The 14,844-nt window shown below is 38.2% G+C and overlaps 1 protein-coding gene across 1 annotated transcript in view; it reads left to right on the forward strand.

Moving 5' to 3' along the window:
* The window catches only part of MYO16 (myosin XVI), a gene marked incomplete at its 5' end in the record, with an annotated part of 96,585 nt that overhangs the window by 6,864 nt on the left and 74,877 nt on the right, over window positions 1-14,844 (forward strand). The window contains 3 exons of the mRNA XM_008936983.1: window positions 2,263-2,335; window positions 8,338-8,490; window positions 9,109-9,309. Of these exons, the coding sequence (XP_008935231.1) occupies window positions 2,263-2,335; window positions 8,338-8,490; window positions 9,109-9,309 (427 nt within the window). The remainder of the gene's footprint in view (window positions 1-2,262; window positions 2,336-8,337; window positions 8,491-9,108; window positions 9,310-14,844) is intronic.

Consider the following 14,844-nt stretch of genomic DNA (forward strand, 5'->3'; position numbering starts at 1 on the left):
TGATGTAAAATCTCCAGTTCTTCTGGTGTAGTATGTAATAATACAAGACCAAGATTTTCACTTGGCACTCATAAAAACAAAATCAAGATATTTCCTGGAAATGACAGAGTTTTGATAAAGAATGCTGTTTGAGGTTGGCAGTAGGCTGGCTGCAAAGGCTTTTACCTGGGGCCAGGTTCTTCTTTTGCCTTTGTTTTGTCATAATTCATCAAGTCAGTTTGGTTTGGTCATTTCCTTATGCAAGTGTTTGTCTCTTCTTTGAGAGAAAGTAGGAGAGACTAATTGGACAAAACAGTCATGGCACTGGACTGGGCTGTAAGCAACCCAGCTTCCAGTCTGTGCATTGAATCAGAAGGGGAAGGGATAAGCTGTTCCATCCACGTTAAGCAGCTCTTAACAACTGTGAAATATAATGCAAAATTTCATCTGTTGTGCAATATTACAGGGCAGTTCATGTTTTGCCTTCCTCTAAGAATAAGCTGTAGATAAATGGCAAAAAAAAATGAGTGAAATGAAAATAATGAAAACTTATTAAGTATTCTGAGATTCCAAACTATGTTTGTTTTTTTCCAAAGCTTATTTAAATAACTTAATAATCCTGGCTTTTCAGTGTTAGGCTGAGGTGGTTTGTTTTTAAAATGTCTAATTCTTCTGCCTAGAAGTGGAGGGGTTTTGCTGCAAACACCTTGTGACAAGGAACGTGCACCCAGCTGTAATCAGGAGCATTCAAGAGCGAGCCTCACATTTTAAAAGACAATTTAAATGGCACTCATTGCTAGAGATGGAGGCAGTGATAGAGCTTTATGTTTCTTGTAGAGATTCCCTTGGAGGCTAATCGACCTCACGATAACCTCTCCTGCCCAACAAAGTCATCCTGGACTGGATTTATTACACAGCTCTCCCTGCCTGACATTTATGCACAGAGCCAGTCGTGTGACAATCAGCAGTGCATTGAACTAGTGTGTAGGAGAAATTAAGACAAATTTCATGGGTGTGCTTTCTGAAGACATCTCTGCTTGTCCCTGTGGATTGTTTTCCCTAGGTTGTTTTGTAATACTTAATTTTAAAATTATTTTATTTTCAATTTATTATATGGGAATTTATTTTCAGGGCTGGATCCTGTTAGTGTTCACAGGGACTGCAGAAGAATTATACCAAAGTCTGTCAACACTGGGTCACCTTTTTCTCCTTTACAGCTATTTTCTGATATCACAGATTTCTATGTAGAGGAAACATGGAAGAATATGCAAGAAAAAGCCTATATCAGACACAGCAGGCTGTGATATTATTTGCATGGATGTAAACCCATACAGGGACAAATTATGATGACAAAGAGAAATGAAAACTCCCCTGCTTGAGAAAGTGTCTGTCTCCTTTCTCAGGCAGCTCAGTGATTTTTCCTTTGCTGGTTTTTCCTGTTCCAGGGAACCATTTGCCACAGTGCAGTTTTCCATCCTGCTGGCAGATCATTTCCCTCTGCATTCACATGGACAAACTGCAATGAATTTTTGACTGCAATCCTCTTTTTACGTTCTCTAACGGTACAGTGAAGAAAATAAAGACAAACCCAGCCTCAGTGAGCCCAGACCTTGATACAGAGTCCTCACATCCTTCCAAAGCAGGCAACAGGATATCCCAAAATATTAATTTTGCTCCCCATAGGGAACTTAATTTCTTCTGCAGGTTTGCAATGACTTAGTCCCAAGGAAGTACAGAATAACAGCACCTCTGTCATCCTTTACCTGTTTCTGCTGTCCAAGCTGTGGGTGCCTGCCCTACCCTAATCCTTCCTGGGCCAAAGGAAAAATCCCTTCCCTGTGTGTGACAAATCATAGGCACTGCCAGCAAGTATTTATTCTGATTTATTCTGATTTACAGTGAAGGAACATCTCTCTTCTTCACACCTGACTTCTGACTGTTCTTTCCCCTGGGAGATGTGTCCCTCCTCTGAGCAAATACATACCTGTACCTTTAGAACCTAGACTGTAAAGAACTAAGATTTTTTTTCCTTCTCTTACAAATTTAGTTTTCAGAGTGGCTGCTAAAACAACCTTGAACCCTGCTTTTATATTTATGTTCAATCTAGTAGGTTGATGGGCATGATTCTCTTGTATACACAGTCTGCTTGTGTATTTCATAATGTATTTTTAAAATACAACCTGCTTTTGTCCTAGAACAGAAACATTTTTGTGAGAAACAACAGAGATATGATTCACTTGCTTGAATTATTATTGTCTGTAATATCATTTTTTTTTTCCCCAGCGAGCAGGTCTTTGAAATTGGAATACTGGATATTTTTGGGTTTGAAGAATATCAAAAGAATACTTTTGAACAGGTAAGTGTTGATATTCTGAATTTACTGTACCTGTTAATGCTAATTCTTCAATTAAGCTTCTGGGTTTATAGCCAAAAAAAGTGTTTTGATCACAATATAAACTTACACGGAGGAAAAAATTTGCTCTTAAAACCTTTTTTTCCTCATTCTGCCTGTATGGCTGTGAATTAAGACCTGGGCTTTCTACAGTTATTCATCATTTTAAAAGAATGTAGTAAACATCTACCATAATGATTTGCAGGAGGTCTGCAAATCTGAGGTAGATACACAGTGCTGCCTGTTTTCATGCTTGGGGAAGTGATACTTCAGCTAGGTCAGTGAGGAGGAAGACAATACACCAGACTGGAAGAAAGATCAAGAGGTCTTCAAATGCCTTGGAGGAAAAAACAGGCTAAAAATGCTACATTATGCTAAGTGCCATTACTGGCAGATTCACCCCTGTGTGACCTTATTTTAAAAAAGTGAATTATATTGATGGAATAGCTCAGTGAATGCTTAAAAATCCATTGAAATAGCAAACATTTCTTTTGAAAATTAGGAAACTGTTTGCCCATCTTCAGCAATAGTCTCTGAGCACCAAAGCTCCTGTGAATTATGGGTTTCAGAAAGCATTAGCCACTCTCCACAACATGCTGAAAGAGATGTCTAAGGTATTGTTTGGTTCTTCATTCATTCTGTAATGCAGCAGAAGAAAATCAAAGCACAGGGAAGAACAGAGATGGCAGCAGCCACAACAAAAGACCTGTTCCTGTTTGGAACCAGAATTTGCCCCTTCATCCCAGAGCCATTCTTTCATGGCTTGACTTTCTAGTGGAACAGAAGTCACAGAGCCACATCAGTTCAGTTTGTGTGGCATGTTAACATCACTACCAAATGAAAAATAAAAAAATGTTTTAATAGGATGAAATATATGCAAAAAAAATCCATAAAACCTACTGATTGGTAAGGATAAAATGTTCTATGCATTTTAAATGCATCTCAAAAGAGAGAGGTACATCTTAGGTCTTACTGGTTATTTCCATTTGACTGTTCTGCATTGGTTTTTGTTGTTAAACTCATTGAAGTCCTGCAGCTGACATCACAAAATACCATGAATCCCAGTTTCTGGGGTACATAATTTTCTGCTTAGTGACTGCAGAGGATGCTTGAAAATAAAATGTGAGACTTCAAGAGAAAAGAGTAAAAACTAATTTTAAAAATTATTTCTGCATAGCAAATGTGACAATTTCAAAGTTGACTTTGCATTTTTGTTTTATTTTTCCTAAATAAATCTATTTCAAGAGCCACTTACTGTCCCTTCACCTGGACTGAATGCGTTTGGTTGAGTTCTATTGAGCAATACTCAGAGTCATTACCTCAGAAACTGCTGAACTGCATTCCTGAAAAGATAGAATGGAGGTGAGGGAGTTACAGAGCTCATTTTAATATGAACTCTGTAATGTGATTAACACATCTGATGCCTGAAGTGATAGGCTGCACTTTCAATGGAGAGAAGCAGTTTGTATCTCCCCATGGCACGATGGACTCGTGTAGACATACCCCAAAGAGCCTGTGCTGAGAGCCTGGAGCTGTCTAGCAGCCCAGCCTAGTTCAGTATTCTGCCTGGGCTCGTTAACCCTGATGAGAAACAGATTTGTTAGCCCAGATAGGGTCCTCATGCAAAACATTGCATCATGTCTGCAGCCATGCCCCATGTCAAGGCCTGGGACTGCAGAATGTTAACGTTCAGTGTTACAGCCAAACAGTGGAGAAACCATAAAAATCATTTTTTTTCATCACATTTAGATGAACATCTTTTAAAATGGCACAACAGAGGTAATTTGGGGAAAAGGAACCTTTTGTTTCAAATCAGTGTAAGACAAGGCATTCTTTGTGAGATCTCTTTGCCAACTTTCTTGAAAAGAAAAAAATGACACCACTTTCCAAGAAAGATCAAAACCTTCCTCATTGCCCCAATCTGTGGCCATTCCAAGCAGCCCCATGAATCTTTCTGGTGCTTCAAATCAAGTGTGCTGATAGACAGTTTAATATCATAATGAAGAGAATTATATGATAGTAAATCACAAGTCAATTTAAGCAATTCATTTTAATAGACTCTGTTTGAAGACAGGTCTGGAAGAGAGAGCTGGATAAAGCAGGTGGAATAACTCATTCCCTCCAGTGAGTGTGTTGGAATGATGAGGCATTAGGGCACTGAAATGTCAAAGGCAAACAAAGAATTTGTCTAGGAACTGTTCCTAGGACAATGGATGTCAAAGAACTAGACAATTAAGGTCAATTATGTTGACACCAAGAATCTGGTAACTTCTGCAGGCAAAATGATGTGACTGACAGCTTGCAAGGAAACAAGTTTTATAGAGGATTACAAAGAAGAGGGCATTAAAAGCTAGAAACAGTGTTAAGTGTGCCACTTTGTACTTGGTGAGCATTGGTAAGCCTTCATTTTATTGAACATATGTCTCATACAAGCACAGATTTGTCTGCCCTGTTCTCTGCAGAAGCAGCCTTCATTTTGTGATCATTTCAGAAGATAGGAGTCCTCCACCAAAAATAGCAATGGCAGTTTTCAGTGTTAGTTTTCAGTGTTTTCTTAGGTTTCCTTGTTGGAGAGGAACTCTATTTGTTTACAGTTCCAAATACACTCCTTTAAAAGCAGAAAACTTCTGGTAGAATTTAAAACTAGGTAAGATCTTATCCATGGTTCCTTCTCAACACAACTCCAAATAGTGCAGTCAAGGAATGGTGCTGTCTTCATTGTACCTTCATGGGAGGTTGTTCTTTGACCACACAACACAAAGAGAGAGAACTCATGGCTAGAGAATATAACGAGCAATAAGAGGAGGGAAGGTGGATAAATTTGTCTGTACCATTTTTCCTTAATTGTTTCTAAGAAAACTGTATTGTAGCAGAAGAACCACACTTTAGAGTAGTAGCTTTTATTCCCTCTGTAAAAAACAAGAGTAGTTTTTCTTCCCTCTGTAAAAAGTCAGGTCTTTCTACAGAAATGGAGCTCTGTGGTTGTAGAAGAGTCATAAAGTGTAATAATGCAGTTGAATAAAATGTTCTCTAGTAGTCTTTTCTCTCTAATTCAAGTGGGAAAGTGGAAAAAATATTTAGGTCTTGCTAAATAACATTTTTAGCTCTTTTACAGCATTTTGCCTCTGTAGATCTCTTTAAGTTCTGCAGAAGACAGTGTATCTACATTGTCCTTGTTCTTTGGTTCAGGTGACAGGCAGAGAATCCTGCTGACCTCTGCAGCAGCCTGTGGAACAGGCAGCTGCTGGTGCACACTGAGCTCTGATTTACCTGAATGTAAAACCTGCTGCAGTTCCCTTAACGAGGAAAAATAATGTGAATTATGAAGCCAGAGTTTTCACAGTATTGCTGTTCCCAGCACGGGAAGGTTTTGATGTCCTTGTGGAGCAGGGAGAACCAGCTGATCCTTGGCATCAGGGAGACCCCAAGGCCAGCCATGCCCTCCAAGGAACCACCCCTGTCCACTGTTCCAACCAGCCACCAAAAATACAGCATGACTTAAAGTTCTCTTATCATGTACCTGACACTAATTTTTTTAAAATTTTTTTTATAGCAGACTCTGTGTGGCCAAAAATAAAATAATTTATCTAGAATTGGGATTGCCAGCTAGAGTCAGTTGGTGATTGGTTGGGGAAATGCTGCACAAGGACATTTATTAACTGATTTCTTACTTTTCCCCAGCAGCACCCTCTTTTATCCTACAGTATTTAGCTGCTGGCCAGAAGTAGGAGTGAAAAAATAATTTGGAACTATTTCAGTATCTTTAAGTCCAAATTCTTTCAAGGAAAGACTGTTGTTACCCTGTTTGGTTGATTGTTTAGTACTGTTCTATGTACAATATCAGGTAGGGGACTATTTAGTCCCTTTTGGAGGGGCTTTTCAGACCCTCTTTTGTAGGAGGCTTTTAAGGTGACAGCTACACAAAATAAAATCAAGTTCTTCTGGCAGAGGCAGAAGTTTGGGAGCTGCATGGAAAACAAGAAAACTACCTTAGATCCCTAAAAGGCAAAGGAATAAACATAATGGGTTCTGATTTTGTTGCACATTCATTAAAACTATTCTCTTTGGTACTCTATATAAAGGATGTGTAGAAGTCTGGGTGGCAGGTACAAGGGGGAACAGTCCCTGGGCTAACAAGGGGCCCGATCGTTCCTGTGATTGACAGTCACCAAGTTTTCTTATCACAGATCCCCTTTTTTTTTGGCTGTGCCTTTTCAAATGGTTATTTATATAAAAGTGAAGAGCAGGAAAGTGTTATTAGTCATATGTGCTTTTCTGTCTACAAAGTGCAGTACAATTTTGGTCTTCTACCTAGCTTTGCATTTATTATACTTAATACTAACTGGTCAAAGTGGTAAAAGAAGAGAGATAAAGCTAAAACTGTCTCATGTGATGAGTACTTGCTGCTTTTACCCAATACCACTATATTATTTTCCAAATTCTATACTTTGGATGATACTGCATAATAATACTTGTTTAAATACTTGAACAAGAGTTGTTTTGTTTTGTTTCTGATAAGAATATTCTAGAAATACTTTTTAATGAAGGTGGGAACAAGTGGTGTGTTTGTTTTCACTGAGACATGACAGTGAGTTAGGATTAGAAAGAAAGACAGGTAGAAAGGGGGATTTTTTACAGAAGAGATGCAATGGGGCCAAGAAGAGGCATGTAAAGAAAAGTTTGATGGTGTTTAATGACAAAAAGTATCATATGGAATGCTGAGTAATGCTGCAGTGTAGAGCAGATAGACAGTGCTCAAAGATATTTACTTTAGGTAAATATTTCACTGTGTTTTGTTTAATTACCACTATATTTCCATCAAATTTTCATGGGTGCCATTAAATACCTCTTTAGAAAGTGTGGTTTTCTGAACTTTTCATATCACAGCAAATATGCAATTGTTTTATATAATACTTCATATGACACAGCTGTCCCTGCCTGGTCTCCTCGTTCTGCAGAGCTCCTACTCACAGCCACTGCTCCAGGGAGCAGCTTGGGAGTAGCTTCCAGTTTGTACCAGCACCTGAGCTTCCTTTCTGCTCTGGTTTGGATTTTTGGCAGTTCAAATCAATGCCACTTATCAGATCTTTTCAAAATATAGCTAAGACAGTCTTGAGCTTTAACTTAACTTGTGTAGTTTAATCATTTTGCTGCACGGTCAGATCCTCAAGTACATTTATTGTTTCTATGTATTTTGGGGGATTGGCACATGATAAAAAATTATCTTGAGTTTATAGTGATTTTGTCAACTTTTACTATGGCAAAATATACCTGTGTAACAAACTACAAGATTCTCTAAACAAGTCATTTGCAAACAAAGATATACACAGTATTCATCATTTTAGGGCTTTACGTAGCCTGTGAAGCTTGTAAAGTTATGTTTGCTTTCTAAAATCATGTTCAGAAGCTTCCAAAAAGGATTAGGATTGTAATTAGAATTTGAATTAGAAATTGAATAAGAAATTTGAATTAGAAATTGAAATTGTAATTAGAATTTGAAAAGTGATCAGTAAAGTGTATTTTGCCTGCCACAAAGTTAAAAATGATGTCTTTTTTTTCCATAAAATAAATAGACAGTGTAAGTCAGTTGTATGCTTGCATTGTTAATGGGGTGAGATAACAATCTGGATCTTTAGAAATCCCTCTTTTAGTAAGTAGTAGTTTTATTCAAGTCTTTTGTCTGCACTAACATGCATTGGTAAAGACAGTTAATAACAGACATTTTGTTATAAAACATGGGGTGTTGTTTTATTTCTTCTTATTGTTATTCACACTTCTGTTTATTCCCAGTTTAATGCTGCTAAAATGTAAATTTCCCCAGGGTCTTGCTAATCTGTGGTCTACCCAGAGATGACATCTTGTGGATTGACATTTCATCAAACTCAGTCTTAGACCTGCAGTAAAACCTCCACTGATGAATTATGCAGTAAACTTCTAACACTCATTTTTCCTTGGTTTTACAATAGCTGTGTGTCAACATGACCAATGAGAAGATACACCAGTACATCAATGAGGTGCTTTTCCTACAAGAGCAAGCAGAATGTGTCCAAGAGGGGGTTGCCATGGAAACGGTGTATTCTCCTGGGAACCACTCTGCAGCCTTGGATTTTTTCTTTCAGGTAGTTTCCAGATCTGTTTTACACCATGTGTATTTATTCAGAGCCTCTGCATATTAGATTAAGACAAACTTTTGCTTGCATTTTCTGATTTATGAGCCTGTAGGGAAGGTTATGGGTCCAGAGAGGCTGTAGAGGGGCTGGCACAGCTGCCCTCACAGCTCCAGGGCTAACAGAACTTTCTGTCTGCCCAGGGTGGATGAAGATGTAGCAGAAACTCCTTCCCTGGACTGATTCACACGTGGCATCTCTGTATCATGCCATGCCATCAATGCAGCTGTAGGAGTGAGGAGACTCTGACAGTCTTTTGTGCCTGGAGATAGTTTCTGGAGGGTAACTTCTAATGGGAAGCAGCTCAATCACTTCCCTGTAAGATCATCAATACTCACCAGTTTTGGTGCCTGACATATTATTCCTTCTGTTTTAGAATTATCTGATGTGCAAAGCCTTGGAGAGTTACCAGAATGTTTTAACCATTTTTTTCTTTTCTATGAGATGATCTTTTTTGAGGTGTTTCCATTTACTACACTACTGTATAGTAGAGCTGTGTTACTCTACAAGGAACAACAGAAATTCAATTGCTCCTGTGTAAAAGGAGAAAAATCTATTTTTTCATTTCAGAAACCATCAGGATTTTTGTCCATGCTGGATGAAGAAAGCCAATCTGTCTGGGCAGTGGAGCAGAGTCTGTCTAAACGCATCCAGTCTTACCTGGAGACATCAGACACACACACAGTGTATTCCTCCACGAAAGATGGGAATGGCAACCTTGCCCCAAAGGATCAGGGCTCCACCTTCACTGTTATGCATTATGCTGGCAGGGTAAGTTGTTTGAAGTGTTAGTTGCACACAGTTAATGAAAAAGAGTAAATAAAATTCTGCATGCTTTCTCCAGCTCCTGGCTGTACATAATAATTCACATTCTAGTGATGAATTTCCAGAAGGCAGCTTAGAATCTCAATGCAACTCTTGCATCTCTGTTGTATAAAACATGCAGTTTGTGTTGTGTTGTGCAGGATTCAGGTTACCTAATTCTGGCTCCTAAATTAATCTCCATTGTAAGCAGATCATGAAGAAGGGCTGATTCAGATACCTGAGCATAAATATTTCATGCCCTTTGAGTTGCCTGTCACATTGCTTTCAGGTGTTTTTCTAGAACAACGTGAGTTCCCTGCAGACACTGTGCCATACATGGAGATACTGTGGGTACCAGCATCTAGCTGGTAAAAAAAAAAATGAAAAAAAGAAATTTTTTGTTAGTAATCATAATGAAAATATATTCCTTTCCTTTTTTTCTTCAAAATCCCACAACATGCTCAGGGTCTCTAAATATATCTATAAAACAGGATGGATATTTTACATTTCCCCTCCTGTAATGTTCCTGGGAAAAACATAACCCATGCTGTTAAATATACCTCTGAACCCTTTTCTTCCCAATATTCCCTCATTTTCACATTGTTTCCACAGCCCAAAGGAAGCAAACTATGTGTGTGTTTAAAGGGATAATCAGGTTTTTTAGGTGATCTGCCAGGTTGGCCCCTCTATGATTAATCTGACGTGCTGCCCCTTCTCTGTTCAAAGCATCATACTTGGAATGACTCATGAATGTGGATTGTTTGGGCACAATACAATGGGGGCTCTTAGTTCTTTTCCAAAATTTCCACTCTTAGGAGGTGTGTTCAAGACTTGCCTCTAAGTCACTTGCTGGCTCTGTCATGTCTAAAGGTAACATGCCCTAAACTCTCCAGAACAGATGAGAGGTTGAAATGTGCACGCTTAGGTGTCTTTAAGCACATTAGGGTCCTCTAAAGCATTATAAATGGGGAAAAGGTCTAACTTGGTGGCTCCACATTTGGCAATCAAGTCTGTGGAAGCATTGAGCAGTGCTCTGACGCAGGCAAATCTGTTCCTGCTCAATGACAGCAATGTGGTCATGGTGGAAAGGATTAAGACTATTTGGGCAGTGCTTAAATTCCTAACCTAAATACTCTGGATAACTCCCTGGAGGCTTTTCTTTCATCATAAGGCCTTCTACTTAGACTCTAATTATTTGCCAAAGTTAAGTGATTTGAATACTTTCACTATTGGGATTTTTGAGTAGGAATGCAGGCACAAAGTGGTTAAATAACAGCCCAGCACAGAGTTTGTGAAGCTTAGTAGCACTTCAAGTGATTGAGCTGAGGTCTGGCTGTAGGCTCCTGATGTCTAAGTTCATTTATAAATCTGCTCTATTTGTTAGGTAAATGTTTTTTGATGGAGTTCTGCAGTCATTATACAAATTTATCACAGAAGCTCTCAATGCTTCCCCACACCAAAAAGCTGTCATGGAAGCATCAGCAAGGCAGCTGCCTTAAAATCACAGCCAGAACAGGAAGCATATTTCTTAAAAATGAAAAAAAAACCCAAAAGTTTGTCTTTTTCTTTGCATTTTCTCTGAAGAAGCACTGGGTAAGGTTTAAGATGCAGGTGGCTGGCTCTGGAGGGTAGACTGTAAGTGGGAAGGACTGCAGCTTTCATTAACACATGATGCCTTGCATGATTGTTTAGAGGTTTTTTCATAACACAGACACTTGGTTTGACCTTTTCCTAATAACAGTCATGACATTTCATCTAAAAGTATGAACAAATAGTTCTTGGCGTAATGTAAATTCACACATTCTTTTGAAGTTAATGGGGATCCTTTGATTTACATTGGCCAAGAAGCTATTCCAGGCAGTCAAGTTGTTCTTTCATCATTACAGCAGTGAAATGCTCAGCCCTGCCAAAACAGCAAAGTTCCTGTGCAAGTGCCTCACTCTCCTTACTTTAGTAGTGACTGAGCTAAATCCCTAAAGACATTTGCATTTTTGATATCTCATGGAACTGTTATCTAGCTATCATACTATCCTAGATTGAAATTCCCAGTTCTTTATGAGATGTTTTTACATAAAATCTAATGTTAGCATTACTGTACTAAATAATGACACAAAAATGAGTTTACTCTGAGAATAGTAGGTCTTCATAAGTTAAGATAAATTGAATATGAAAAAAATAGGATTTTAAAACTGCTGATGCTGTTCTTTAGATGATGCTATTACTACATTTAGTAGTTTTTTTATAGAAGTCATTTGTGATTTATGAAAATTGTTAAAGGATCAGGCTTTTAAATATATCAGGTTTTATTTGCACTCAAAAGCAAGAATTTAATATAGAAAGTAACTATATTTTGGCAGGTTTTGAGAGCCGTTTTTATAGTCTGGTATCAATTAAATGAGTCTAAAGTAAGTGAAGTATAAAGCAATCTTCCTCTGCATCGTTACCTTCAGAGATCCCCAAGTTTAAAATGTGGGGGCTTGATGCTGTTCTCACCACAACTTTTCACTGATTGAAGGTCCTTTAATTTGGTAAAGCTTCTCATTATTTACATGAGTAAAACTGAAATGAATCAGACCCAGAGGGTAGAGAAAGAATTACCAGTAAAACGTGACAGGTAATTGAACATGAAATTTTTCACTTCTAGGCTTAATCATTTCTGGGTGGGTGATGCTGGTGTTTGTGGAGGAAGTCCTGCTCTGTGCTCAGCAGGGATGAAGGCAGACATCCTCATTTCTCTAGGTACCCAGAGTTGGTTCACAGCCAAAATCTAGAGAAAATAAAAAAACAACCAAAAAAATCTAATATAGTGGGTTGGCCCTGGTGTGAAATCCCACATGTCCCCTTGAAATTTGGGCTCCTTTTCATCAGGAGTTGATGTATGTAGCTTGAATTGGATTCCTGTCTTTACTCAGACATGTACTGCAGCTATTTTAGTGCCCCCTAAGTGTGGTTATGCTGGAAATGCAGCTGTTAAAAATACTCTCACTGAAGAAGCCTCTTCTGTAGAGCTGAGATTGATGGAGAGTCTTTTGGGAACAAAACTGGTATCTCTAGCTGTGTATTATGAGAGAATTGCAGCTGTGTCCATTCAGTTTTAAAGACCTCTTTACACGTTCATATCTTAAACTTTTGGGACAGGATAATCATAGAAAAATTATCTTTTCTTCCAGTATCAAATATTCTGGTTGATCATAGTCATGCACTGTCAGATAGCCTTGTGGTTTATGTTCAGTAGCTTTTCCTAGGACTACACCTAAGATATTTTTGTTCCAATTCTAACTAGCCTTAAACCATTGCAGAAAAGGCAGTGCTTAGAGAAAAGGGAAAAGATAACAGGTTGGAAGTAGAAAAAAACAAAGAAAAAGTGAGGTCAAAATGAGCCATGAAGAAGAGGCTCAGAGTAAAGTGTGTAAGGGAAAAAAATTCTGAAGATTTGGGGATCCATACTTGAATTTCTGGCAAAAACAAAGCTTTAAGAAAATCTATATTGAGACAGCTTTGATTTTTCCCTTCATTACTGTTTTGGAATAAAGAAAATGGAATAAAAGATTAAAGCAAGAGGCACAACTAAGCTTCTGCTCACAGAAGAAATCAGCACAGGGTGAGATTTTTTAGTAGAAGCTGAGAGAATATTTTGTTACACAGATGTGACAGAGTGATCCTGTGAAAGAAGGAAAACACCTTTTTATTCATTTATCTTGAATTTTACTATTATGCCTGCACAACACTGAATCTGCCTTTTTCTGCATGAGCAATGGGATCCAGTTGTTAACCAGCTGAACACACGCTCAGCAAAGGCCCCTGTGAGCATCAGCACTTGATCATATCAAGTGTTTCACTTCATCTCCCAGCTTTAATTCTGCAGCTGAACAGAATCCTACAATGCCTTGACACGTTATCAGTCTCTTCTAGGAGCTGTTTAATGTCTTGGTAGCTGAGTGCTGTAAGACAAAAAGCTTATCTCTTCTGCTCAGGCAAAAGGTAGAAAAGAATGATTTAGGTTTTTCCTGGCTAAAAAAAAAAAAAGAAATCCTGGTGGAAAGCTTTCTCAGGAGGTTGTTTAACACATTTCCCTGAACACTGCCAGTCTGCTTTAGGGGTGCAGTTGATCAATACATCTGACCATCAGCTGAAACTGTACTGAATTTCTAAGTACTTTTATTGATAGGATAAATGTTTAAATTGTGGGCTCTCATGTGATAAAGGGGAAGGGCTTCACGTGAACTCTAACCTGTCAGCTACACTGGTACTTGTGATTTCTGAAGAATAACATTCCATCACTGAACTTTCTCCAGGGCTCAAAGTTCTCCTTTTTGTTTTAATTTTATGGAAGAATTAACCTATCAGTAACTAAATCAGAAATATATTGCCTTAGCATATAGCCCAGAGACACAGCTTTACCTGGCAGTGTTATTTAACATATGAGTGTTGAAGAGAATGAGCAATTTGCCCCATTGTTCATGTAATCTGCATAATGGCTCATCATAATTTAAGCTTTCTGCAGTTCAGGCTTATACTTGAATTTACCAATTCCATAATCCCCTTGTCACCATTTGGCTTGCCACTGTTTTGACTTATAGTGCTGTAATAAACTGATCAGACCTAAAGACCAACTTCTTTGCTCTCTAAAGCAGTGCACATAATGTTCTTTAAGTGCAGATCAATGTCTGCTCCATTTCTCAGCTAGGAGCATCTCAAAAATACCTCTCAGCTGTCAGCTCACCTTCACCAAGGCAGTCTCCTCTGAAAAGCCTTCTGCATCCCAGGCAGACTCTGAAACTGAACCTGTAAATCAAAAGACAAAAGAAGATGGATTAATCAATAAGGATGCTTTCATTTTCTCCATTTTTTCCCCAGGCTGAATCCCCAGACATAACAATCAAATCAGTCTGGTCTAAGCTATACCAATGCCCATAAAGGTTACTTGGCAAAGATTCTCTTTTCCACACAGAAAAGATAGTTGTGATTTTCTCCCTTATTCTCTCTCTCTTGAAGCAGACTTGATTATGGACTTTTACTTGCAAGAGAAAATAAAACACTTCCCCTCACCCTCCTGTTTCCTTTCTGAATATCTTCTGGTTTTGTTATGCTGCTATTTCTATCACAATTGTAGAATAAGACTTTACAGACTATATAAAATTATTTACCTCACTCATTGCTTAACAAGACTGGTTTTGGAAGGGTGAGGAACCCAGGGATGCTAATAAAAAATGGCACATTCAAGCATTTAAATGGTAACACATTCAAATTTTGGTAGAAAATTGCCAACTAAAAGTGACCCTTTGTGCACTGAAGTTATCCTTGGACACGTTCTCAAAAATTTCCCTTTTAACTATATGAATTGATTATTTTCTTATTAAATACATTTAAAAACACAAGCAAAACTGTGAGTTTCTGAGTTACGTTTTGTTATTAAACTAGTAAAATTCTCTTTTAACTGTGAATGCAGCCAAATGAAGCTTAACATTCCAGCTGGCATTTTCCTAGCTTGTTTTAGGATTC

This window comes from Merops nubicus, unplaced genomic scaffold, assembly GCF_000691845.1.
Source record: "Merops nubicus isolate BGI_N331 unplaced genomic scaffold, ASM69184v1 scaffold8983, whole genome shotgun sequence".
Lineage (NCBI taxonomy): Eukaryota > Metazoa > Chordata > Aves > Coraciiformes > Meropidae > Merops > Merops nubicus.